Below are 26,096 nucleotides of genomic sequence, written 5' to 3'. Positions count from 1 at the left end.
ATATTGAACCACTGTACTCACATTAACTGATTTAAATATGTTTTTAGTACATTAATGGATCTTGAGAGAGAAATGTCATTGTTGGCTAAGCAGGCCTCAATGAGCCATCGGATTTTAAAAAAAAAATCTTAATTTGTGTTCAGAAGATTAAGGAAGGTCTTACGGTTGTGGAACGCCATGAGGGTGAGTAATAAATTATATTATTTTCAGTTTTGGGTGAACTAACCCTTCAAGTTAAAATACTACTATAGTTATTAATATCTTGAATTTGTTTTTATTTAGTTTTCACTTTAATTGTATTTAATGTTTTAATAATTTTGTTGTTTTTATTTTAAAATAGTTGCATTTTAAACATGGTTTGTAGTTATTCATTTTTCAGTTTTACAAATTTTTTTTTTTTTTTTTTTTTTTTTTTACATCAAATTAAAGTAAATGAAAATGAGAAATGTTGCCTTGGCAACTTTCTGAAATAAAATAAGTTTGTTTTATTTTGTTTTATTTCAGTTAAAGGTACAATATTTAAGATTTTTGCATTAAAATCCCAAATATCCTACTAGAACAATGTTATATATTTTGTTTACTTGTGTACTTACATTATCCCAAATGTTTCCAACAATGTTTAAATCCAGAGAAATCCACAATTTTACCCAGTAACACAGCCCATCAGTAGAAACCATGGAAACTGTGTGCTTTCAGGAAAAGTGTAGACATAGTTGTAGCATCAAAGCCAAAGATTTCTGGTAGCTTTTTTTTGCACAATTTATGGTGGACCACAATTATAACCCCATTAAGGGAAAACGGCTGTGGAGGTGAAAACGACCACTCCCATGATTCCATGCTCCGTCACTGCATCAACCTCTAGCAGTGAAACTTACTTGCTGTGCCTTTACCATTTATTTTATTTCAAGTAATGAAAATGTTTTTTTATGGTTTTAGTTAACTACTATAGTCCTGCCTCTAACCCTCATTTACACCTGCATTTTCATCACCTGACCCTCACTTTCACTGACTGACCTTCACTTAAGCCCTCTGAATTTACACTGTATGGCCAGCATTTACATATTCTGACCCTCATTTTCACAGATTTAAACACATCTGTCTTTCATTTATAGCCCCAACTTCTACATTCTGGATGAACCGACAAATCATCTGGACATGGAGACGATTGAGGCCTTGGCAAAAGCCCTCAACAATTTCAAAGTAAGTGCAGAATCCGCTAATGTTGTCCTCCACTTTGAACAAGCAAATCTGATGTGTTCTGAGGTGTTTACAGCATTTGTCAAAGATTCTTCATTATGTAATTGTAATCACTTGATGTACAACAGAACAGCAGAGAGTAGCATGAGCTAATTAAGTGTTGTCTGCAGAAACTTGACACTTGTGTTTCTCTGTCAGGGTGGTGTGGTTCTGGTATCCCACGACGAGCGTCTAATACGGATAGTTTGTAAGGAGCTCTGGGTTTGTGAGGCCGGGCGAGTGCACCGCGTGGACGGAGGCTTTGATGAGTACAAGGATATCTTACAGGAACAGTTTCGTCGGGAAGGATACTTGTGATGGTCTCCTTGAGACATCTGTTTACCTGCTCTGCATTACAAACACCAAAACTGCCATTTGATGAGAGCGTCCATAGTCTTGCGGCCAGCAGGTGGGATGTTCTTACTTGCCACTTGGATGTTCTTACTCAAAACCCATTCAAATGCCCTAAATCATGCAGCTCAGACACATCCTCTGAGTTCAAGGCTGGACACTTCCAGAACTTTTATGTAGAACGACATATTAAAGATGAAAAAAAGGCGAAGCGGACATATTCACTAACAGATGTTATACTCCATACTGCTTTTAAAAATCACTCAAAACACAGTAATAAAATTATAACTGTCCAACATTTTTAATTTTGTGTCTGGTCACTATTATTAATGTTTTTCATTTGATTGTATTTCTTCATTTGATAACCATATCCATCAGATGTAGTTCACTTGCTTACTGACTGGGAAAATGGGTAAATTCTATTTATTTATACATATAAGCCTGTCACACTTCCTGAAACAGTTTCTAACTTTTAAAGTGCTTATTATGCTATTTTAAATGTTCCTAATTTTGTTTAAGAGGTCTCCTACAATAGTTTTACATGCATCCAAGGTCAAAAAACACTTTAATCTTCTCATAATATACATTATAGCATCACCTCTTTTCTCACAGTGAAACAATTTAATAATGGATTCATTCTCTCTATACCTCTTCTTTCCAAGAGCCTACTCTGCTCTGATTGGTCAAATTGGTCAAATATACCTGTTGTCTGTTGTGACTGGTCGACAGCTTACTATGCGTGTTGGAATTGAAATGGCCATTACTATATCTGAATTTCAGTTCTGGATCTTTCTCAGTAGCGGTGACATTGGTTTTACCGTATCAATTCCAGTACAAGTCCTCATCCTTTGAAAGTGTATGCAAAGTGGATTGGCTTCTTGACATGTTGACAACATAAATCAAACTCTTCCTGTCTCAACTACAACTTTTGAAGCCAGGTCAAAATGGATGTTGTTCGCCGGCAGCCAATGAAGACCATAGGCAGGCATTATGCAAATTTGTTACAAACCTACATGGGTTCAAACAAGAAGTCAGAATGGAATTACCGGTACTGACAACTTGTTTCAGGCAGTTCAGAATCACTTCTTTCTTTTGGGAGATAATAACTCTTATTTATCTGCACGTTCATCTTTGAAACTTTGCAGATATCTTAAAGGATTAGTTCACTTTAAAATGAAAATTACCCCAAGATTTACTCACCCTCAAGCCACCCTATGTGTATATGATTTTCTTCTTTCTGATGAACACAATCGGAGTTATATTAATAAATATCCTGATGCTCCCAAGCTTTGTAATGGCAATGAATGGGGGCAACAAGTTTGAAGGGTTAGTTCACCCAAAAATGAAAAGTTGATGTTGATCTGCTTACCCCCAGAGCATCCAAGATGTAGGTGACTTTGTTTCTTCAATATAACACAAATGATGATTTTTAACTCTTACCGTTGCAGTCTGTCAGTCGTATAATGCATGGCAATGGGAACTCGAACAATAAGAGTCAAAAAAAACAAACATGCATAGACAAATCCAAATCGCAACGGTTGACAATCATCATTTGTGTTCTACTGAACAAACAAAGTCACCTACATCTTGGATGCCCTGGGGGTAAGCAGATAAACATCAAATTTTCATTTTTGGGTGAAGTATCCCTTTAATTCACAAACAACTCTATCACACACTACATGAATGTTAATATCCCAAAAAGCATAATAGAAGCACTTTAATACAGTTGACACACTAAATAAAGTTAAAGATTGCATTAAAAGGATAGTTCACCCAAACATTTAAATACTGTCATTATATAACAATAAAAAAAAGTAATTCATATTGAATAATATAAGGTTTTATATTATTTATCTGTCAACAAAAAATAGCACCAAAAGAAACCAACACATCAAGTTTAGCATGTCCAGTTCATCCAAAAAATGAAAATGTGATGTTTATCTGCTTACCCCCAGAGCATCCAAGACGTAGGTGACTTTGTTTCTTCAGTAGAACACAAATGATGATTTTTAACTCCAACCGTTGCAGTCTGTCAGTCAAATAATGGGAATTAATGGGAACTCGAACAATAAGAGTCGAAAAAACTTGCAAAGACAAATCCAAATTAAACCCTGCGGCTCGTGACGACACATTGATGTCCTAAGACACAAAACGATCGGTGTGTGCGAGAAACCGAACAGTATTTATATAATTTCTTACCTCTAATACACCATTATGTCCAACTGCGTTCAGCACTCGCTTAGTGAGGTCTGATCGCGCTCTGACAATGGCAGTGACGTCTCGCGCATATACTTCAATGAGTGTTAGACATCACTTCCGCTGTCAGAGCGCGATCAGACCTCACTAACCGAATGCTGAACGCAGTTGGACATAGTGGTGTATTAGAGGTAAAAAATTATATAAATACTGTTCGGTTTCCCGCACAAACCGATCATTTCATGTCTTAGGACATCAATGTGTCGTCACAAGCCGCAGGGTTTAATTTGGATTTGTCTATGCAAGTTTTTTTTTACTCTTATTGTTCGAGTTCCCATTCACTCCCATTATTTGACTGACAGACGGCAGCGGTTGGAGTTAAAAATCATCATTTGTGTTCTACTGAAGAAACAAAGTCACCTACATCTTGGATGTGCTGGGGGTAAGCAGATCAACATCAAATTTTCATTTTTGGGTGAACTATCCCTTTAAAGCAACTCTGGAACAGCGTGAATGAGTAGAGTGACAGATTTAGTCTCTAAGCTCTGTTCTGTAATCACTCAGCTCCAGCAATCATGGAGGGAAAGAAAATGCAGACAAAAAAAAAAAAAAAGCCAGATTGTCTGCTTTTTCTTAGAAAGAAATTGTATCTGTGAGGATTTCCAGTCAGGATTTAGACCGTATCATAGTCCTGAGACGGCTCTAATCAGAGTTACAAATGGCTTTCTCTTATCATCTCATCATGGTTGTATATTAGTGTTACTGGACCTTAGTGCTGTATTTGATACTATCGGCCACAACATTCTTTTGAATAGACTCAAATTACATTGGCATTAGTGGAATTGCATTGGCATGGTTCAAATAGTACTTTTCTGACCATTATCAGTTTGTAGCAGTAAATGAAGAAGTGTCATATCGATCACAAGTTCAATATGGAGAACCACAAGGCTCAGTACTAGGACCATTGCTTTTCACCCTGTACATGCTACCCTTTCTAGATATCATTAGGAGACGTGGTGTTAAGGCAATGATACGCGGGGCAGCTTTTTGAGCAATGTTGTGGAGCGATGTTCCTTGAAATTTAGAACTTAATTTAGATTGAAATTTCTTGCCCATTCTCAAAGAAAAAAGTGCACAAAAGTTGTCCGATGTATCATCATCTTTAGTTTCCACTGTTACTCTGATGATACTCAGCTCTAATTCTTTGCACCCTGATGAAACATGCCAATTCACAAAACTAACTGAATGCATAGTTATAAAAAAACATTGGATGACTAAAAATTAATAATGGGAAATAGATCAAACTTGAACATGTCATAATCAGTCACAAGGCACACAAGAGCCAATGGCATTTTACATCAAGGCTATTGTGAAGGTTCATCAGGCTTCCTTTTTTATTTTATTTTTTTTTTTCAATTAATTTTATAATTTCTTAAACACAATATTGTGATTCTTTTATCTGCATGTTACATGTTTTATGTTGTTCAGAAGCTAGATGTACAAAATATATACATGTCACCGTTGCAAAGGAGGAGAGAGTAGATCTGTTTCCATATTTCTCTGAATTAGTATGAAATGGATGTGTTGTAGTTTACATCAATTTTAAGGTTTCCAAACACTTATGAATGGATTTGGATGGGTTCTTGTGGCCTTTCTTAGTTTCAGCTGCAGCTGCATTCAAATGGTCCTAAGGAATTTTCATGGAGGTCTGGACCTAAACCTTAGGAATTAGTCTCAAGATGGGTGAAGAGCAGAAACTGCATATGGACCAATGAGAAGTTGTGTCCTTTCATTAAAATAAACAGATCTAGAGACAGAGACCCTGTGGAACTGGATGGGGGACCACATTGGGGTTGACTGATTGTAGGGCAAAGGCAGAGCCAGAGGGTCGGAAGTCCTAGACTGAGGCCATGATGCCAAAGACCACGATAGATCTGGCGGGCCAGTAGGCGTGGTTGAGCCAGTGAAGACAGAGGACTTGGGAGATCCCATGAAACCGGAAGGGTGAGAAGGAAGCATGAGGGGGAAAAGACCTTCCATGTATATTGATTTATAGGGTACAATAGGGCTAAAGTCACATTTAATTTTATTCTCCTCTAAACCACTAGATGGCACAAAAACTCAGGGCAGCACTATATAATTTATTTTTTGTCACAAAAAAAGAAGTTTCAGAAAGCCTTTATTTAGCAAAATAAAAAGTTACATGGAATGAACTGTTTACATGACAAAATGTTTGCACTTTTCAGGGTGCAACTGTTTAATGGACGTATAAATAACAAAGGAACTTTTTTTTTTTTTTTTTGCATATTCATGTTATGAATTCCTTTTATTTAAGAAGTTCAGCTAACCTGCTGATGTCAAAACACAAATATTTAAAACTTGCATTAAAATGTAAATGCAACAGAGTACCATCATTGTTAAACACAAGCAGATTTTATGTCCTTTCAAAACACTCTTCAGCAAAACTTTTCAATATTCACAATAAGTCAGTTTAAATCTAAGTTGGCTAGAGTATTTTCACACCATATATCGTCAGAATAATTACGTCTCACCCAGGGACATTTGAAATGGATGTGAATCAGTTGCTCTTTTAATGAGATCCTAGTCTATTTAAATGAGTTGTTCAATAAACACTATTCTATTATATATCTATTTGTATGAAAATAATCCATATTAATTGTATGAAAACGTCTGATATTTAAATGTTACAAATGTTTTCAACAAATTCTTGGAATGTGACACATTATCTCACATATCTGTCACCTGCTATGATATGTCTTATATAAATGAATACTACACTTGGAAGTATTTGATAAAATCCATGATACCATGTATCTGAACAAGATGTCCAGGACTTACAGCAAAAAAAAAAAAAAAAAGGGCTTTCTGACCCCAAGACTCAACTAATCTCTGCAATTCTCCAGCTGTGATGCTGAGTCTTTGGCTACTCAAACTTTCCTCCTCGCCGTGCATTAGGACGATATAGACACATGTTATCTTCCAGGCAAATTCACAACATCTTTAGTTTATTGAAACTCAATGCTTTAGCTATTTTCCTACAGACACTTTTTATTTTGTGAAACTCAACAAACTTTTGCTGCACATCAGAACTATATTCTTTGGTTTCACCCATTGTGATGGATGATTGAATTTGGCCCTTGTGTTTCTTTATATTTGTGACCCTGGACCACAAAACCAGTCATAAGTTGCACGGGTATATTTGTAGCAATAGCCAACAATACATTGTATGGGTCAAAATTACAGATTTTTCTTTTATGCCAGAAATCATTAGGATATTAATTAAAGCATGTTCCATGAAGATATTTTGTAAATTTTCTACTGTAAATATATATATATATATTTTTTTGTGATTGGATATGCATTGCTAAGGACTTCATTTGGACAACTTTAAAGGTGATTTTTCTCAACATTTGGATTTTTTGCACCCTCAGATTCCAGATTTTCAAATAGTTGTATCTCAACCAAATATTGTCCTATCCTAACAAACCATACATCAATGGAAAGCTTATTTATTCTATATAAATCTTCATTTTTGAAATTGACCCTTTTGTGGTCCAGGGTCACATTTATACTCCTGTGAATCAGGAAGTCATAGCTGGATAATTTTCTGTTCCTATCACCCTGGTGTGCTAAAAATGTAAATATGGATGGGAATATACTTCAGAGATATTTTACTAAGAATTTCTAAGGATAACATTAATTGTGTAAAAATGTGTATTAGAGAAAAAAAAAAATTCATAATGAGATTTACCCCCCATTTTACATTTTTATACTTCAACAATTTTTTTAAATAAAAGATCTAAACGATTAACAATGCAGATTTATTTTCATAGGCTTTTTTGTTCATATTTACCAAGAGGACTGACAATTTTGTCCACGTCTGTGTGTGTATATATATATATATATATATATATATATATATATATATATATATATATATATATAAAATCAAATACATTTCCTCAACAGTAGGGCGCTCATATATGTACTCCATTCCACAAGATGTCTGCAGTAATTTGAGGTCAATATATGTCAGGCAGTTGTGAGTAGTTCCTGTCCCAGTAGCTGCCATTGTACAGCCAGTCTGGAGCTCTGGTGTGAGGGTTCGGCCCCTGATGAAACCACCTGTGTGTAAACATAAGTTTGATGTTAAGGTGTAGATCAATGCCATCATTCCATATATTAATTAAAAGAAAAATGAACACAAAAGCATAATAGGTCTTTTTTAAAATTTCAAACCTTATTTTCCATTCTTCGTTTGATTTGGAGAGGTTTCTCCGAGCCATGCGTTGTTTTTCTTCCAGTCTGTTCTTCTCTGCACTGGCTACATCTGGAGAAACAGCAGCAATATATAGTGCTTTAACTCAACCTTATTTCATTTAGTTGCCTATAGGTAATATTTTAAATGTTCATTTAGTTTAAGTTTTTATCTAATAATAATGTTTTATTTTTTATTTCAGCTTTATTTCAATGAACAGTTTAGTTAATGGCAGTTATAACCCTACAACTCCATCGACAAGAAAAATCAACAAGGCCGAATATGCGGCAAGTCTTGCATTATGCAGATGTACAAAATATAGGATGGTGGTGTTCATGATATAAGCACCACCTTATTGATCAGTGAAACAAGAAACTTGAGTGCTTTAGGGATAAGGCCAGAACAGGTATCAGCCTTCTCCTACTATCCTGCGTTTCAGAACTTGGTAGTGTTGTTGTGAGTTTTTCTGGGTGAATGAATGTTATAACTTTATGAGACACAATAAGAGGTCAGTGTACCTATGTGTCCATTCTCCAGGGCTCTGATATCAGGTCTCAGACGACAGTCTGTTTGTGGAAGAACTCGCTCCATCTCTGCATCCAATTCATTCAACTGCAGAGCAAATGATGTAAAGGCATAGTACTGACAGAAAGAGAAAGAAAGACAAAGAGGTTGAGTGACAGTGTCACAAAACAGGAATATTTCTTTTCGGGGTGGTTTTCCGGACAGGGTTTAAATTAAGCCAGGAGTAGGCCTTAATCTAGAATAGTTAATCGTAGCTTAAAAAAATGGCTTTCTGAAACACAGATTATGTTCAGACTACTAAAACCTGGACTATGGAGTCCTGATTTAAAATAAACCAGATTCATTTAAAACCAACTGTGCTGATCCGAATTAGCATGAGAGAGGTTGCCTATAAAACATGGAATGAACCAAGAAAAGCTTAAAATTGCATGGAACTGAGCAGCAAATCCAAGGAAAACAATGGCAGCAGGAAAAGACTGCAATAAAAAAAAAAGACGTTACTAAACGTTACTAAACAAATGATCGCCTTCCAAGTGGTTCCGCCAAAACCGCACTTTCGTATTCTTCTAAAAGCTTACGCCTTATGTCCTACGCCTTCCCTATTCAATTTACGGAACGAACGTGGCACCAGTTCCATTTTTTTCCGTAAGTAGAATAGGGAAGGCGTAGGACATAAGGCGTAAGCTTTTAGAAGAAAGTGCGGTTTTGGCGGAACCACTTGGAAGGCGATCATTTGTTTATATAAAGCATATACATTTACATTTTTTTCGAAAATGACCGATCGTTTCACTAGATAAGACCCTTATTCCTCATCTGGTATCATTTAAAGCCCTTTGAAGCTGCACTGAAACTGTAATTTTGACCTTCAACAGTGGAGTCCATTGAAGTCCAGAGAAGAATCCTGCAATGTTTTCATCAAAAACCTTACTTTCTTTTCGACTGAAGAAAGAAGGACATGGACATCTTGGATGACATGGGGGTGAGTAAATTATCAGGAAAATTTTATTTGAAAGTGAACTAATCCTTTAAGAAGTCTCTCAATTTTCTCATCTTGCTAAAAATGCATAAAATAACACTTTATTTCAACATATATTTATAATATAGTGTATATCAATATCGATATATATCCAAGTAATATATGTGTCTTCTTTGAAACACATTGTTAATCTGAAGTTAAACCTGCCTCCTGGTAGGTTTAATTTAAGCCTCAATTTAGTCCTGGAGTAGCTCTACTCTTCCTCCAAGAAATCAGTTTATTAAACTCTGGACTAGACTAAGTCTAGGACTATTTAAAACCATGACAGAGAAATCAGATTTCTGTTAATCTGGTTTAAAGGGCCATTTTATTCCGGGACATTTTATTCCAGACTTAATCTCTGTCCGGGAAACCGCCCATTGGAGTTTATCCAACAGTGGTGGGTAAAATGCATATAATTAAAAAGAAAATCAGGTACAAGATTTTTAGTTTGTTTGTTTCTTCCTGCTTGCATATTCATCATTGTTGAATGCTTGATTCTAACTGCCTCATATAATACAATATGCAGGCATGCCGGTACAATAACTGTACACTTAGTTCCAAGTCTTAATGGCATTAGTTCTGTATCACTTCACTAAAGTTTTTTCAGTTATTTCAAGGATCCTTATAGATTAAAACAACAACATATAGAGCTGTTTCTAAGATGTTTAAACAATGCTCAAAGAAAGGCTCATAAAATAGCATTAATAACAAGAAGAAATGAAAAAAACTGTGTGTTACAAGTTGGTACAGAAGGCCCATCAACAATGAATCAAATGTGTGCCAGTACAATACAATACCATTAGCCAATACAAACCCCCTGCAGTAGGACCCTCAGACTATGAACAGGAAGAGACCCCAAGGAATGAGAAATTTGGTTCTATTTCAGAAAATTGAATGTATCTAAATTCAGTAAAATGTCACATCATATATGATCATGATGACCAATCACTTCCAAGTACTTGTGCTCAATAGTCACATCATAAGAATAAAATCATGTGAAATATTCTGCATACTTTTCCTGAGTTGTCTGGTCGTGGTGATATCCTCCAGATTAGCTCACTTCCTGGAATCACCTGCACGGTCTCTGCCTCTGGAGGAGGCATTTCATCTGGCTCCTCTTCCGCATTATTACTCTGCAACATTTGTAAAACATATTCCATTAGACATTGATTAATGTTATTAAATACACCAAGTCAGTTTCTGCTCTAATGGTTTAAAATGCATATTTATGTTCAATAATATATTACATAAAATGTAAAAAGAATCAATATTCATGCTAATGATCTCAACAGTCACCTGTGCACTTCCCTTCCTGTCCTTCTCAGAACGCTTTACGTCAGATTTACTGTGAGCATCAAACATCGCTGGATCCACAGAATACAAACACTCTGTCCACTTTCCATAGAGAGCACAGATCTTTTTTTTACTGGACAGACATAAAGAAAACAGTCATATTACAGACAGCTTACTGTGTGTGGCTTTTTATTAATGTACCTCTGTTTGTTGTAGATTTCCCTTTTGACCAATTGTTAGTGTAGCTAAATTTTTTTAACTTTTATTTAACAGTTCAGTCCAATATCAAGTCAAAACAAATATCAGTATTGGTCCAAGTCAAAGCAAATGTTATGTAAATATCCCCCAGATTTCAGAATTAGAGACTTTAACCCTCTGGGGTCTGAGAATTTTTGGGGCCCTGGAGAAGTTTTGACATGCCCTGACATTTGTGCTTTTTTCAGTTGTTCATAAACATATTAATGGAAAAAGTGTCATTACACTGTATTCAGCACAAACTAGGCTACAATAATATGTGAGGAACATGTATGTACATGTTTGTGTTTTTGAAGGAATAACGTTTATGCGTGGTTATTGAAAAAACTAAAAACTTAAGTCACTGAAATAAAGCCAAAAAAATATATTAAATCTGTGTTCACACGACTTCTGGGTATTGGAGGTTGTAGACTAGAGTTTTTGCTTCAAAATGATGTAAAAAGTATCCTGCCTACTCGTTCATATATAACAATATATTGATTTAGTTTTTGTAAGACACTTTTATGTCAAGAAACAGTATGCGTGGAGGCGTGAATCATCATGAATAATGAGGTAATTCACACCTGAGAAGACAAAAGAATCACATAATGAGCTGTAATGACTTGCATAATAATGAGGCCTTTCAGTCAGGTAGGCTGTGAAAAAACCCTCTGTGATCATGTCTCAAGCTCATCATGGTGTATATCAAACATAGAGAAAAAAACAGCAATACTGTGAAATATTATTACAATTTAAAATAATGGTATTCTATTATATACTTTAAAATATAATGTATTTCTGTGATGCAAAGTGTCTGAAGAATTATGTTACCTCTATGGCATTTCATATAGGCTTTTAGCTTAAAAGCATGCACATTTGGAGAAATATTGATGGATTCTTATATGTTTATGTCAATTTTCTATACAGAGGAGTAATAATTATTCAATATTTTTTGTCATCACTATGAGCGCTGGATACTGTGTTTTCAATTCATACTTGCAGCCGGAGGGCGCTCTGTGAACATTTAGTCCACAAATTAATCTAAAGAAGAACAGGACATTCCACGAACTAACAAAGGCTTCCAGAGGAGGCTAACCATGGCTTTAACATACAGATAAACACTTTTCAAGACAATAAATACACGATTGAGATGATGTATACAGGTATTGCCTTCATTTCGCAAAAAGCACAACATTTTGTTTTTACTCTGACACAAATAAAAGCCATTTTAATCCACAGATTAAAATGGTGTATAATTCTTAATTGTATGTGCAACATTGTCCGTCAATATTTTATACAATATTGACTGACAATATTTTGAGTCTCTTTCACACTGGTAAGAAAAATCCGAGGTGGTATCACTGGCTTGACCGCCGACCCGAGGGAGTTAATCAAGGATAGTAAGAATTCAAGGGCTCTAGATACTGCTTTGGATGTAACTAGATTAACAGCAGGGCAACTGGGTGACTGTGAGACGGCATAGTCGTGAGACAAAACACAGCTATACCATTCCAATTAAAACAACAAACAGGTTTTCCCCACTCAGTAATGCACCCACTGAGAACCCTGTTGAAAAGTGATGGCTAATGCTAAACGTAAATACTCTACAATTGTTATTCACGTCAGCATTAATGATGTCTTATTGAAAAAGTTTTTTGGAAAAGACATGACCTTTTGAAAAGAGATGGCCTTCATCCCTTCTGGGGTGGTGCTGCTCTTCTCTCTAATATGGCACATAGTTTTAGAGTTGAATCTTTACTAACTGGGGCCCAGGTCAGTAAGCAGACTGACTGGCTAAACCAACTGCTAGCTGCATGTCACAGAATTCAGATAAATTCCAACACATAGAGACTCTTTCACCTTTATATCATCATATAGAGACTGTTCCCCAAACTAGGAAATACAAAAAAAACTCCCAAACCCATTTAAGGGTAAAAATTTAATTGATGTTCAAAAAATAAAGAACAGATATAATACAGATGAGCAAATGAGAAAGCTTGGTTTGCTGAATATTAAATCCCTTTCTACTTTTTGCAAATGATATGATCACAGATCATAACCTAGATGTGCTGTGTTTGACAGAAACCTGGTTTAAACCAGAAGATTACATTAAACAAGATTACTGTTATAAACATGAGCCTCATCTGAAAGGCAAAGTGGGTGGTGTTGCTGTAATTTATAGTAATATTTCCAGTATTACTCAGTGGTCTAAGTATAATTTCATATAGTTTCAAGTATAATTCTTTTGGAGTGATTGTGCTTTATGTAACGTTATCTAGTGTAAGTGATAAATCCCATTTGAAATTTGTAATGGCTACTGTGTACATGCCACCAGGGCACCATATAGACTTTATGAAAGAATTTTCTATCAGAATTAGAACTGGCTGCAGTTGTCTTAAAGACAACAGTCTTAATTGTTGGAGATTTTAATATACATGTAAATAATGAAACAACACATTGGGATTGGCATTTACAGGCATTCTAATCTCAATTGGAGTTAGACAACACGTGTCAGGAGCACAGCTGGAGGAAAACAAAACTAGAGGTATTTTGCATTTTGTGGAAGGAAAGTGTTATTGCATACAGAAAGGCTTTAAAAACTGCTAGATCTGCTTACTTTTCGACTCTCTTAAAAGAGAACAAACGCAACCCTAAATATTTATTTGATACAGTGAATAAATTAATGAGAAATAAAGGTTCAACTTCAAACGTTTCCAAACAGCGTGGCAATAAAGAATTTCTGTACTTGCAAGAATGATACTGTTTTAACCATAAATTATAACCATACAACTATCTACAACAGTATTGCATCAGACATCGTACTATAGACCCCCTGAAGAACAATTCCATTCTTTCTTTGCTATTGTAGAGGAAGAATTGTCTAAACTTATTAAATCATCAAAATCAAGAACATGTACAGTGTGTTAGCTCCTATACAGACTAAGCTACTGAAAGAGAATGGATCCAGAAGTTATAGATCCTCTTCTTAATATTATTAATTCATCGTTGTCATTAGGATAAGTACCAAAAACTTTTAAGCTGGCTGTTATTAAACCTCTTATTAAAAAACTGCAACTTGATCCTAAAGAATTAGATCCTAAAGAATCCTAAATAATGGTCTAAGAATTAGACCAATCTCGAATCAACCTTTCCTGTCAAAAATACTAGAAAAGACAGTATCCTCACAACTTTGCTCCTTTTTAGAAAGAAATGGTATCTGTGAGGATTTCCAGTCAGGATTTGGACCGTATCATAATACTGAGACTGCTCTCATTAGAGTTACAAATTATTTGCTCTTACCATCTGATCGTGGTTGTATCTCTCTATTAGTGTTAGCTTCCTATTAAACATTGCATATATTTTATATCTTGCTAATTACTTACAAAGCACTAAAAGGTTTAGCTCCCCAGTACTTTAGCAAGCTTTTAAAGCATTATTGTCCTTCAAGTCTATTCCGATCTCAAAATTCTGGCCAGTTGATAACACCTAGAATATCAAATCAACTGCAAGCGGTAGATCCTTTTCCTATTTAGCACCCAAACACTGGAATAGTCCTCCAAGCGTTGTTCAGGAAGCAGACACACTCTGTCAGTTTAAATCTTGACTAAAAATACATCTCTTCAACCTGGCATACACATAACACATTATCAATTTCTATTATTTAAATCAGTTAAATGATTATTAGGCTGCATAAATTGGGGGACACTTCCTATAACACCCAATGTACTTGTTACATCGTAAGAAGAATGGCATCTACTTTAATATCAGTCTGTCTGTTTTTATCGGTCTGTTACCGTAGTCAGCCGGATCTGGCCCATATCCAGATCAGATGTTGGACCTGCACCTAGACATGGCCAAAACGCAGCCCTGAATGTCAGTAGAGACCGTGTCTACTAGATAGTCCCCTGTGAAGGCCTTGTCGACACGACAGCCATCGGCACAGATCCTCAACAAAGACCACAAGAACCAGACAGGTCCTCCGCACAGACCCTATGGCCAGCTTCGGCTCCATACCGGCGTGATGAATCCGATCTTCAAGCAAAAGGAACTGGATGAATATTTGAATGCTACTGATCCAGATCTGAATTCTGACTTGTGATGCAGCCTGAAATCACACCCAACTTGCCTCTGTCACCTCTGGATTGCTTAATGGGAACACTTAATATTCAACAATATTATTGATTTGACTTTACCGATGCTGTTGTATGAGAACTGAACTGAGAGAGATGATGACATCACTGTTTTCTGCACAACTTCTTAATAAATGAAATGATGATCTTTACAACAAAACTGAATTAACACTGAGCTGACAAGTGAATGTGATGACAATAAATGTTATGAAGCCGTTTTTGGCATATTAGCCATACGATTAAGAGTGAATGTGTGGATATTTCAAAATAAAATTATTTGCAAATAAATCAGATGGATTACTTTATAGTACATTTTAGTTCTTTTCTTAAATCCCTTTTTCCATTTTTCATTTAATAGGCCTAATTAAAAAAAATAAAAAGTAACATTACTATCACCTCCAATAAAACAAAACAAAAAAAAATGTTCACGACATTAGCTTGTACAGAACTGCACATTTGCGAGTGTGAAATTGGTGATAAATATATAAAAAGTTATATTAATATGAATATAAAGTGATACAAAAAGTGAAATGCTCCAGTGCATATCCAGTTAAATTAGTGGATCAGAGCTAACTGTTTTAATAACTTTGCATATTGTATTTACCACACTAGTCATGTAAAACTGAATAAGCCTATTTAGAGTCTCTGGAACATAAATATTTTCAGATATTTGTCATTTAAAGAGTGTTTACATACCTTTTATCAAGTATGTATCCTTCCACTTTATGTAGCTCTTTTCCAAAGATGCCACATGACTTGAAAGTCAAACAACATCTTTCCCCAGTTCTGTTATAAAACACACACACGCACACATAGTGAAATAATTTGTTTGTCTTCTACAGTAGATTTTCATTGTTCCTCTCAATCTCAAGCTAATTTACACCCTTGTTTCTACACTTTAATGATATTTGCTCTTACTTATGATTAATAATTTCAACATTTCCATATTGCTCAATCCACAGTTGTCCCATGATAATGTTATGAATACAGCAGGTAGGGTTGGTCCAGGTGTAGGCTTCATTGTGACTGTGGAACAACAAATTAACAATAGTTATGTCAGTGATTTAGCTGTTTGTTAAATGTTTATGTGTGTGAGAAAATTACATGCTCCTGAATACACTCATACTCCTGGTACACATGTTAGGGTGGAAATCACTCACACAGGAAGCTCTAGGGTGATAATTCCACGAGGTTCGGCCTCCACGCTCTTTCCCCAGAATTTGAGTTTCGGATAAACGGAGCCATGAAACATGAAGTCATTCTTTATGCCCTCGGCATGGAAGGCACTGACCGGTGGATGATGACTGACCTGCTCAGAGATCCATCTGAACCCCAGATCCTCTCTAATGACAGGAAAAACACTGATGTGGTCAGCGCAATTGACACATTAACATGATTAGCTCATAAATGATCAGTTCATATGAGACACTGACCTGAGCAGCTCATAGGTTTCTCCTAGCAGTGGGTTGAAGGGTTTACCTGTCCTCTCCCACTGCGAGGCCACAGCCGACACCGCAAATGCTGCCACACACTGAAAAACCATTATTAATATATTAAGAGTTTGTTTTATGAATACTTTCCTCAGCCCAAGGCTTGAGCAACCCTCATAGTCGTACTTTACTTTACTCTTCAGTTGATGCTTGCAGAGCCATCAGATATACATCAGATTTATAGTGCATAATTATTATATTCTGCATGTTCAGATCTTTTGCTTAATCGTAGTTAATTGTATGCATTTAACCTAAAATTCCATTAATGTAATCGTTATTTAGTACTAAAAAAATAATGTGTGTTGTATTTACATAAGATTACATAAAATCTATATGATAGACTCTGCTTGGTGAAGGTAATTACATGCAAAGCATATAATTCAGGTAAAAGTCCTGCCCATTATTGTTTGACCTCAAAAACATTTTTGCTTTAAAAATAGTGAGTTAACTTCAACCAAACATGGAATTATGAAGCTGAACTTCAGATAAATGTTTAACTGTCCCTTCCATTAAAAAATGTTAGTAAACTCAAAATTCTGTATGTCATCATAATTATTTGAATGGATTTGCAATGTAAGCATCATGTCAAAGTTTGTAAATACATTAATGGTAGCATACATACGTCATGTGTTAAAATAGGCCAGGCTTAAAATTGCAACGTTCTGTTTTACTTAATAGGTCCATGCTCTATTTCTCTATTCACCAAGGGGTCTTTGGCCTAAAACTATATATGAAGAGTTTGGTTCCAAAACGCAATAACTCCATTTTGATTAATTTGAGTAAAAAGGTGTTTTCTTTACCTAAAAAGTGGCAAGATGAAAACCACTATTTTCTGTTTTAAACTTTCACATAGCATCTTTTGGTTATAAAAACATAAAAAATTCAAATCTACATTTTGATTTTAATTTATTTTATTATAAAAACGTATTGGGGCGGTTTCCCGGAAAGGGTTTAAAGGTGCCCTAGATTCAAAAATTGAATTTAACTTGGCATAGTTAAATAACAAGAGTTCAGTACATGGAAAAGACATACATTGAGTCTCAAACTCCATTGTTTCCTCCTTCTTATATAAATCTCATTTGTTTAAAAGACCTCCGAAGAACAGGCGAATCTCAACATAACACCGATTTAGGGTTGCACAACAATTAATCGAGATTAATCGTTTGCAAAATAAAAGTCTGTGTTTACGTAATAAATGTGTGTGTTCTGTGTATAATAATTATGTATATATAAATACACACACATACATGTATAAATTTAAGAAATATATGCATGTATAAATAAATATATTTAAATATATTTTATATTATATATAAATATAAATATTTTATATATAAATATAAAAATTTTCTTAAATATACATATATATGTGTTTGTATTTATATATACATAATTATTATACACAGAACACACACATTTATTACGTAAACACAGACTTTTATTTTGCAAACGATTAATCGTTGTTACGTAACAGTCGGGGTATACGCCCCCAACATTTGCATATGCCAGCCCATGTTCCCAACATTATGAAAGGCAGTAGACAAGGGCAGAACGTCTGGATGTTCACAGCTGAATCATCAGACTAGGTAAGCAAGCAAGGACAATAGCAAAAAATGGCAGAAGGAGCAATAATAACTGACATAATTCATGATATCATGATATTTTTAGTGACATTTGTAAATTGTCTTTCTAAATGTTTCGTTAGCATGTTGCTAATGTACTGTTAAATGTGGTTAAAGTTACCATCGTTTCTTACTGTATTCATGGAGACAAGAGCCGTTGCTATTTTCATTTTTAAACACTTGCAGTCTGTATAATGCATAAACACAACTTCATTCTTTATAAATATCTCCAACAGTGTAGCATTAGCCGTTAGCCATGGAGCATAGCCTCAAACTCATTCAGAATCAATGTAAACATCAAAATAAACACTGTACTTACGCGATTAGACATGCTGCATGATGAACACTTTGTAAAGATCCATTTTGAGGGTTATATTAGCTGTTTGAACTTTTTTTATGTTGTTTAAGGCAAGCGCAAGCTCTTGGGGCGTGGAGCACGAGATTTAAAGGGCCACACACCCTGAATCGGCTCATTTCTAATTATGCCCCAAAATAGGCAGTTAAAAAAATTAATTAAAAAAATCTATGGGGTATTTTGAGCTGAAACTTCACAAACACATTCAGGGGACACCTTAGACTTATATTACATCTTTTAAAAAAAAGTTCTAGGGCAGCTTTAAATTAAGCCAGGATAGGCCTTAATTAAACTTAACTAAACTAAACATGCCTGAAAATCTGTTTGTAATGAATTAATTCTATATATATAATAATCGATTATTAATGCTTTTTTTGTCTTTACATAGCAACAAACTAAACATAACTATTTACACATATGATAATCGGTGTTGGCAGTCTAGAAATGATACTGGCTTGATCCAAAGCGCTATTATAGTGATTGCTTCATAATATAAAAGAAAAAAGAGCAATTTTTGTTAGCAGGTCCTCAACCCAAGCACAAGCTCAACACTTCACCACAACAGTAATCTCCAAAAAACACTAACATATCAAAAACTTCTACATAATAGAACATTAAACAGTAAGAAGTCTCTCCATATTCTCATCTTTCTAAAAAATGCATAAAATAACACTTTTTCACCATTTACTGTCCCAATTCAGCCCGGTGCAAAGCATGATGGGAAGTGAAAGTCCTGTTTGATTGGGTCACTTGACTGAAACATGTTATTTCAAAATGAAAACTTCAAGTGAGTTCTAGTAACCATTTCAAGTCAATTTAACATGAAGCAATCACATTTGAACCAGAAACAATGGTGTTAAATAAATTGTTTAAATAAAATGAACAGAATTAAAAAACATAAAAAAACAACTATATATACTATATATACTAACTATATATATATATATATATATATATATATATATATATATATATATATATATATATACACACACACACACAGAGAGAAAGCAGATTTCTGTTAATCTGGTTTAAAGGGCCATTTTATTCTAGGACTAATCTGGGCCTAATCTCTGTCCGGGAAACCGCCCCATTATTATTTTTCCCAAAATGCAATGACACTTTTCAAATGACACAAATGACACTTTTCTTTTTCAAAATGCAATTAATCAATATAAAAGTTATTTTTCAAATTAAAAATACACAATAAAGTCTGAACTAAAAATACATTCAGCCGTCGCTCCCAAAATGAATTCAACGGGTCATCTTGTTAATGTTATAAATTATTTGTCATTACCGAGTATCTGGCGCCACCGCACGGTTAAATAAACACATTTGCCGAGTACATTGGTATTAAAAACGGCTTTTTAAAAAAGCCTTCAATGTTTACAGTGGGTGGAATGGTGCGCTGTGATTGGTTGAGCGGATATATCGCGTTCTGCAGAAAAAGGAGACTGGCGTTTGTCGCGTTTTGGAAAGAAAGGTTGAAAACATGACAGAATAACACGACGGAAAATAATAAATTAATAAATGACTTTTCAACCGACCAGATACAATACTGATTTTGGCGGAAACTCAGTTTTTTAAAATGGCATTTATCGCGTTTTGGAACCAAACTCTTCATATGTATATATACCTTCATTCTGTGGATGGAGTCTTGTGAAGTGTTGGCCTTATGAATGAGGTATGTGTGTTCCATGTATTCAGTCAGTCTCTGAAGAAAACTCAAAGGCTCATTGAACACCACTGGCATTGTGATTTTCGACAGTTCCTGTGAAGATTTAAAGATGAGAACTGATTAGCCGGCTGAATTAGAATTAATCTGGCACGAACATCATGCAAACCTTACAATACAAACATTCAAAAATAATTCCAGATTACCATCAAATTGTTGTAACAAAGTGCTTGAAGAAACACTAATACAGTATGTATCAAATTAATTTGACTTACCATCCCAATGCATTTTTTGAGAATGCTCCACATACTGACATTGTTTCGTGAGAACATAGCAGCAGGAAGAGCAGATCTATTCCAAAACAGACAATGAAACAAATTTCTCTGTAAGTTCAGAACTGCACAGGTAATTAGAAAACGCCAAATGCAAATATGTATTTCAGTCTATTTATTTAAGCAATATTACATGAGCAAGAGTGCTGTTGTTCTAAATATTAGCACGGCTGTAGCCTCGTGCAGCAGGTTATCACAGCCAATATATTTAGATTGATACTACAATTGCAAGTGTGATACTGCTTATACACAACAGTTCAAAAGGTTCATTTTGAGTAACAGGAGTCCCATCAATGAAAACAGACCAAAACAGAATCAATCAACTGTTGCAATATCTCAAAACAACAGACATTAGTATTGCTTTGATGACATGAGGTATAAACCAGGCTTAACCCCATAACTTTTACATGATGTTCACACAAGGACACAAAGAAGGGAGCAGATACAGTTTTTCCATTTGCAAATTCCGTAATGTAAATAGCAAATCCGACATGGTGCGAGAGCAACTGGCTTTTAAAGGGAATGGGAAATGAGACTCTGATTGGTTTATTGCACGTTACGCCCAAAACATACCCATTACTCATTAAGAGAATAGGGACAACCCTTTTAGACCATGCGTCGGGTGCACCGACCATTTTTCCTGTCCTTAAACTAGCAAAAGTGGATTCGGACACGCCCTAAGTGCACTTGTGCCATGCACTTAGATTGTTAAAATAGGGTCCTATGTTCAATGCATTTTTTAGGTTATATTATATAATTTAATATAATCGGGGGAAAAAAGCATATTGACAGTTGATGTAAGCATCACATAAGAAAGTATATAAAGTCATGTAATCAGTAATCAGTATCACACTTAATATGTGTGTTTAACTATTATGTAGTTACATAAAAAATGTTAAATACAATGTACTTATTGTGTTCATGTTGTAATGCAAAACACGTTTGCTGCTATTGAGGTGGGATATGAGTATGTTTGGGACAGGTTTGGTGGTAAACCCTTAGGGATTGGTTAAGGGGTAATGTGTACAACAGTGTAATTATAGATGTAATCACAGAAATTAATTACAGCTGTAATTAAATGCAATTATTTTTAAAATTCAAGTATAAATGTATGCACACAATAAGTACACTGTATCAAACGATTAATTAATGTTATTATAAATAGGAATGCATCGATACCATTTTTTAAGGATTAGTACGAGTACCTATACTAGAGTACCTATAACGTAACGTGCAATAAACCAATCAGAGTCTCATCTCCCATTCCCTTTAAAAGCCAGTTGCGCTCGCACCATGGCGGATTTGCTAATCAAATGAAAAAAGTAATAATTTTTATGTGCTTGTCACAACTTAAAGAACAAAAATTTCACAGTGTCCAATAACCTTAAAAGGGCATAATTATCAATATATATAATTGTTGTTATAAAAAGAAACAAATTACAAACAACAAATACAATAGAGATACAAATTAAATAAACTTGTTTTTCAGATACAGTAGGTTTATTTACCATGTATACATTTATTTAACATCTTTTGTTATTTTATTAACATTAATGACAAATATAGGCTATGGTCCCTTTAAGACCGAATCCATGGTACTGACACATATCCTGTTTTCACCCAAATGTTTACATTGGTTATGGCTTAAGTGGACGGTCCACTTAAGCCATAACCGACTGTATTTACGTGAGATACTCCACACACCATGGACATTTTGATAACTATGTGTGCATTTGACCATTCAGGCGCAAGGAGAACTGATCGCGCGCTGTCTGAGAGAACTGGGATCGCGCCCAATTGAGAGAGAGCGCGCACGCGAGAGAGAGCACTTCTGGTCTGTGTCATTCAGCGCGATTCCGCCTATCCCGCCTTCACTAATCGATAACGAATTGTGATCGAAAGCATGCAGTTGCAATGTATGTGTTGTCATCATTAATTTTGAAGTATTTCCACACCTCTGAGACTGACATTGTTTCTGCTGCTGCCGACGATGTCTCTGTGCACGGAAAATTCTGTCAGTTACGTCATGTGAGGTATCGGTCTTTGGTATCGGGGGTATTTTTACAAGTACATGAGCTTGGTATCGCCTGATACCGATACTGGTATTCCCTAATTATAAATGTTATAAATGTTATTACAATAGTAGTTAAAGTCACTTAATAGAAAGTTGGACCTAATATTGTAGTAATATAAACTATAAATGTTCCGCTTTTGGTCTCACTCCACTGGCTTTCTGTAACCACTCATATCAATTTTAAGTATGATGTTCACTTACATGACTGTATGAATAAATGTTAATGTTATTGCTCCATCGCTTATTTCCTACTAACCTGAACCTGATAAAGTTTTAAATGCTCTGATCTTGATACTAGAAAAGCAATTGTACAACCAAGGATTTAGGTCCCGGATCATTCCCTTCAACTGCCTGGAGAAATGTTGCCAGGTGATTATATCCTATCTTTGGTTTTACTATCACTTTGTTTGTGTAAATCTAAAGGCCGGAACACACCAAGCTGACAAACTAGTGGCGACAAAAGCAGACTGCAGTGTTGGCTCAGGTCGGCAGCGTCTGTGTCCAAAGTTACCCTGACACACACCAAACCAACGCTAGACAGCCGACGGCCAAGTACCATGTCAGTTCTGCGCCTGCGTGAGATGAAATGCCTTTCCGAACCAGCAGGTGGCAGTATATGAACAGCCAATCAGAATGATCAGATGGCCCGACGGATCGATGAGCTCTGACACCGATTCCACCTTTCGAATCGGCTGAAAAAAAGCAGACGAGGACCAACTTCAGCCGACAGTGCGGAACACACTGAAAAAAACTTAGTCGTCCGACGAACAAAAACTGCCAGACGGCCGACCGTCGACTCGGTGTGTTCCGGCCTTAACACACATGTGAGATTATGGAGTGCCACGACTCTGTCTTAGGTCTTCTATTGTTATAACTGATTCATAATGTGACCATAATTAGGCTATATACTTTATGTAGCTAGTTAATGGCATATAGTTTCACTCAGATAAACAAATGAAATGGACTTCACTTGATTACATGAAGTTTTAACTGCATGAACAGCACCAACAACAATAATACTAATATGCAAAAATTAGAAATTGTTTTTTTTTTAAATCAAAAGATATACTTTTATATTCACTTTAAAGTCAGTAGACATTTTAAAATTAGATAGGAAAACCAAATCCCATGACAGAAAAAGTATACCTGTGATTTTTGACTCCATTGCACTGGGTCTTGTCACCCTGGCTACCGTCCCCTGACATGATGTCTCAGTCTCTGGGGTCAGAGATGAAGCTGTGTCAAAAAACACCAATCTGTTTACTGATTCGGCTCTAGAAATACATAAAAGGATGGCAAAAACATGGTCTTCAAGGGAAAAGGGAGAATATTTTATAATTTTATAAAGATAAACAAATACATAGAATTAAATAGTCTGTCAAGACCAGGGCTACATTATCCAAAAGCACTGTAAGTAGAGAACATTGGTGCCCATGGTTTCTATTATCTATGCAGGCTTATGATGCTTTCAGGAAGCACAGCCTAGAATTGTTTGAATGATTGAGAGTTGACTGCCCTCCTCTTAAGAAAATGTGGACAATCAACATCAACAAATGGATTTGTATTAGAGAAATTTTTGGTTTGCTTTTTGTGTACATTATGTATATGAAACATAAGCAATTTATTTACACAATTTTTATCATTGAAAAGCATGTAGGATTATGGGATTATAACATTCAGCAATATGATGACATCTGTCAATTGCTATAAGCAGATGAGCACATCCCTTCACCTTTATCAGTTTTGTTTTTCATGTAATGCACTATATCTGTTTATTTCATATTATTCACCCTTTGCTAACAATACTACATATATTGCTAGATGTCAGTAATACATTATGAGAGAACACACTTAAAATAGCAGTGCATGATGAAGCCAGAAAAACCCATAGATTATCTCAGGGTAAGCTATGAGATTTATAAAGTGGAATTGCACATTCAATTGTAAATTAAAAAGTATAGTTATGTTTATTTATGTGCTGTTATTGGTAACAAAACTATGTGTAGGTTAGACTCAGCTCACAAACCTTTAAGAATTTAACAAGAAATGTATGCATAAAATCTGCTCAGCGACATAAAAAAGCAAAGGAAAACTGACTTTTGATGCAAAAATATATATAATGTAGCAAACATTGTTTGCTACATATAATATTTTACATCATACATTCAGTGTAAATGTGCAGGTTTTGATCAGGATTAAGATTACTGTACCTTACAGATGACAAATGTTACTGTACCGGTCTCATTTACAGTGACTTGACCTATTTTGACACATACTCTCAATACACCTCTGACTAAATCTACTGCCCAAATATGGCAGTGAAATAGGCCAGTGAAAATGTGAGCAGAGAAAAGCAGAAATGTGAATGTACCTGCCTGAATGGCCGCTGAAGGTCTCACCTTGTTTTGTGTCCTCTCTGCTGTTCCTGTAATAGAGACTGTAGGTGCGTGAAATGGAGCACAGGAGAGACAGTGTGTGTGTGCATCACAGCGTGCGCGTGCACGTGTGTGTGTGTGTGTGTGTGTGTGTGTGTGTGTGTGTGTGTGTGTGTGTGCGTGTGAGGATGTGTTTGCAGAGCTCAGCATAAAGAGGATCGGAGAGCAGCTGATCACTCTACCCTGGTGCTGTAATGAACACTCACTGACACAAAATACACATACAGCTATCGTATATACTCCAACTATTAATAAATCAGTAATGTTTTCATAAATATCAGTGTTTTTGCAGAGTTTCTGTAATAAATGTGATTACTTCAACGGCTCTGTTTAAATGCGTACTAATGTCATGAGATTCACACCTCCAAAACGCACATTACAGTGTATAGATTGTGTGTCTACAGTCCTTGTTTAGAAATTAATAAATAAAAGCATGCTATGATAATTGAATGTGATTCACATTAACTATTAAATGACATGATCATAGATAGATATATAGACAGTAGCTGAAGTGTGGAAGTGATTATGAAGGGTGTAATGGAACAATACTGCTTACTATACACTGAGCTGTCATAAGAGGCTTACTCTGCTTCAACAACACCCTTCAGACAATGATCTCATTCATGTTATGTTAACAATCTGATTCTTTTTTTCCCAGTAAAGTTTTATTCTTAATAGTCAGTCTTACTTTCCTGAAAAGACGTTCAGAATTATATCAACCTCAACCTTTGTTTTCTAAAGTTTCTGAATGTATTTTTATTGATTTCACAGAATGTCCAAGTACTGAAGTTGTCTTTACCCTACCTTGAAACCAAACCACAAGTCTATGTGACACAGTTTACACTTCAGCA

The 26,096-nt window shown here is 35.4% G+C and overlaps 2 protein-coding genes across 6 annotated transcripts in view; one reads left to right on the top strand and one right to left on the bottom strand.

Moving 5' to 3' along the window:
* abcf3 (ATP-binding cassette, sub-family F (GCN20), member 3) overlaps nucleotides 1–1,892 on the top strand; it is a 24,865-nt gene extending 22,973 nt beyond the window's left edge. The window contains exons 20-21 of the mRNA XM_048163020.1: nucleotides 1,113–1,200; nucleotides 1,396–1,892. Coding sequence (XP_048018977.1) covers nucleotides 1,113–1,200; nucleotides 1,396–1,554 — 247 coding nt within the window. The 3' untranslated portion in view covers nucleotides 1,555–1,892. The remainder of the gene's footprint in view (nucleotides 1–1,112; nucleotides 1,201–1,395) is intronic.
* A 5,357-nt stretch (nucleotides 1,893–7,249) lies between these two features.
* On the bottom strand, nucleotides 7,250–25,332 carry LOC125251534 (oxysterol-binding protein-related protein 1). Of its 5 annotated transcripts, none has more exons than XM_048164566.1 (14): nucleotides 25,210–25,332; nucleotides 23,957–24,084; nucleotides 20,680–20,755; nucleotides 20,366–20,500; nucleotides 16,696–16,793; nucleotides 16,423–16,605; nucleotides 16,181–16,288; nucleotides 15,959–16,048; nucleotides 10,902–11,031; nucleotides 10,619–10,738; nucleotides 10,420–10,482; nucleotides 8,581–8,704; nucleotides 8,044–8,134; nucleotides 7,250–7,929 (listed from the first exon to the last, which is right to left on the bottom strand). In XM_048164566.1, exons 2-14 carry the CDS (start codon nucleotides 24,013–24,015, stop codon nucleotides 7,827–7,829), a joined length of 1,380 nt encoding a protein of 459 aa, XP_048020523.1. In that variant the 5' UTR covers nucleotides 24,016–24,084; nucleotides 25,210–25,332; the 3' UTR covers nucleotides 7,250–7,826. The 5 variants fall into 5 exon arrangements, with proteins under 5 accessions (XP_048020523.1, XP_048020524.1, XP_048020520.1 ...); XM_048164567.1 differs by having other exon boundaries at nucleotides 23,957–24,046; nucleotides 25,182–25,293; XM_048164563.1 differs by having other exon boundaries at nucleotides 23,957–24,046; nucleotides 25,210–25,280.
* Nucleotides 25,333–26,096: the final 764 nt, after the last annotated feature.

The sequence above is a fragment of the Megalobrama amblycephala genome, linkage group LG17 (assembly GCF_018812025.1).
Source record: "Megalobrama amblycephala isolate DHTTF-2021 linkage group LG17, ASM1881202v1, whole genome shotgun sequence".
NCBI classification, from domain to species: domain Eukaryota; kingdom Metazoa; phylum Chordata; class Actinopteri; order Cypriniformes; family Xenocyprididae; genus Megalobrama; species Megalobrama amblycephala.
This window is presented reverse-complemented; position numbering and strand designations above follow the sequence as displayed.

Coding starts and splice junctions, on each gene's coding strand:
- LOC125251534 (XM_048164566.1), bottom strand. CDS start 24,015: ATGTCAGGGGACGGTAGCCAGGGTGACAAGACCCAGTGCAATGGAGTC. Junction 20,501..20,679: donor TCAAAAAATGCATTGGGATG/GTAAGTCAAATT, acceptor AAATCTTCACAG/GAACTGTCGAAAATCACAAT. Junction 16,794..20,365: donor ACTCCATCCACAGAATGAAG/GTATATATACAT, acceptor ATGGTTTTTCAG/TGTGTGGCAGCATTTGCGGT.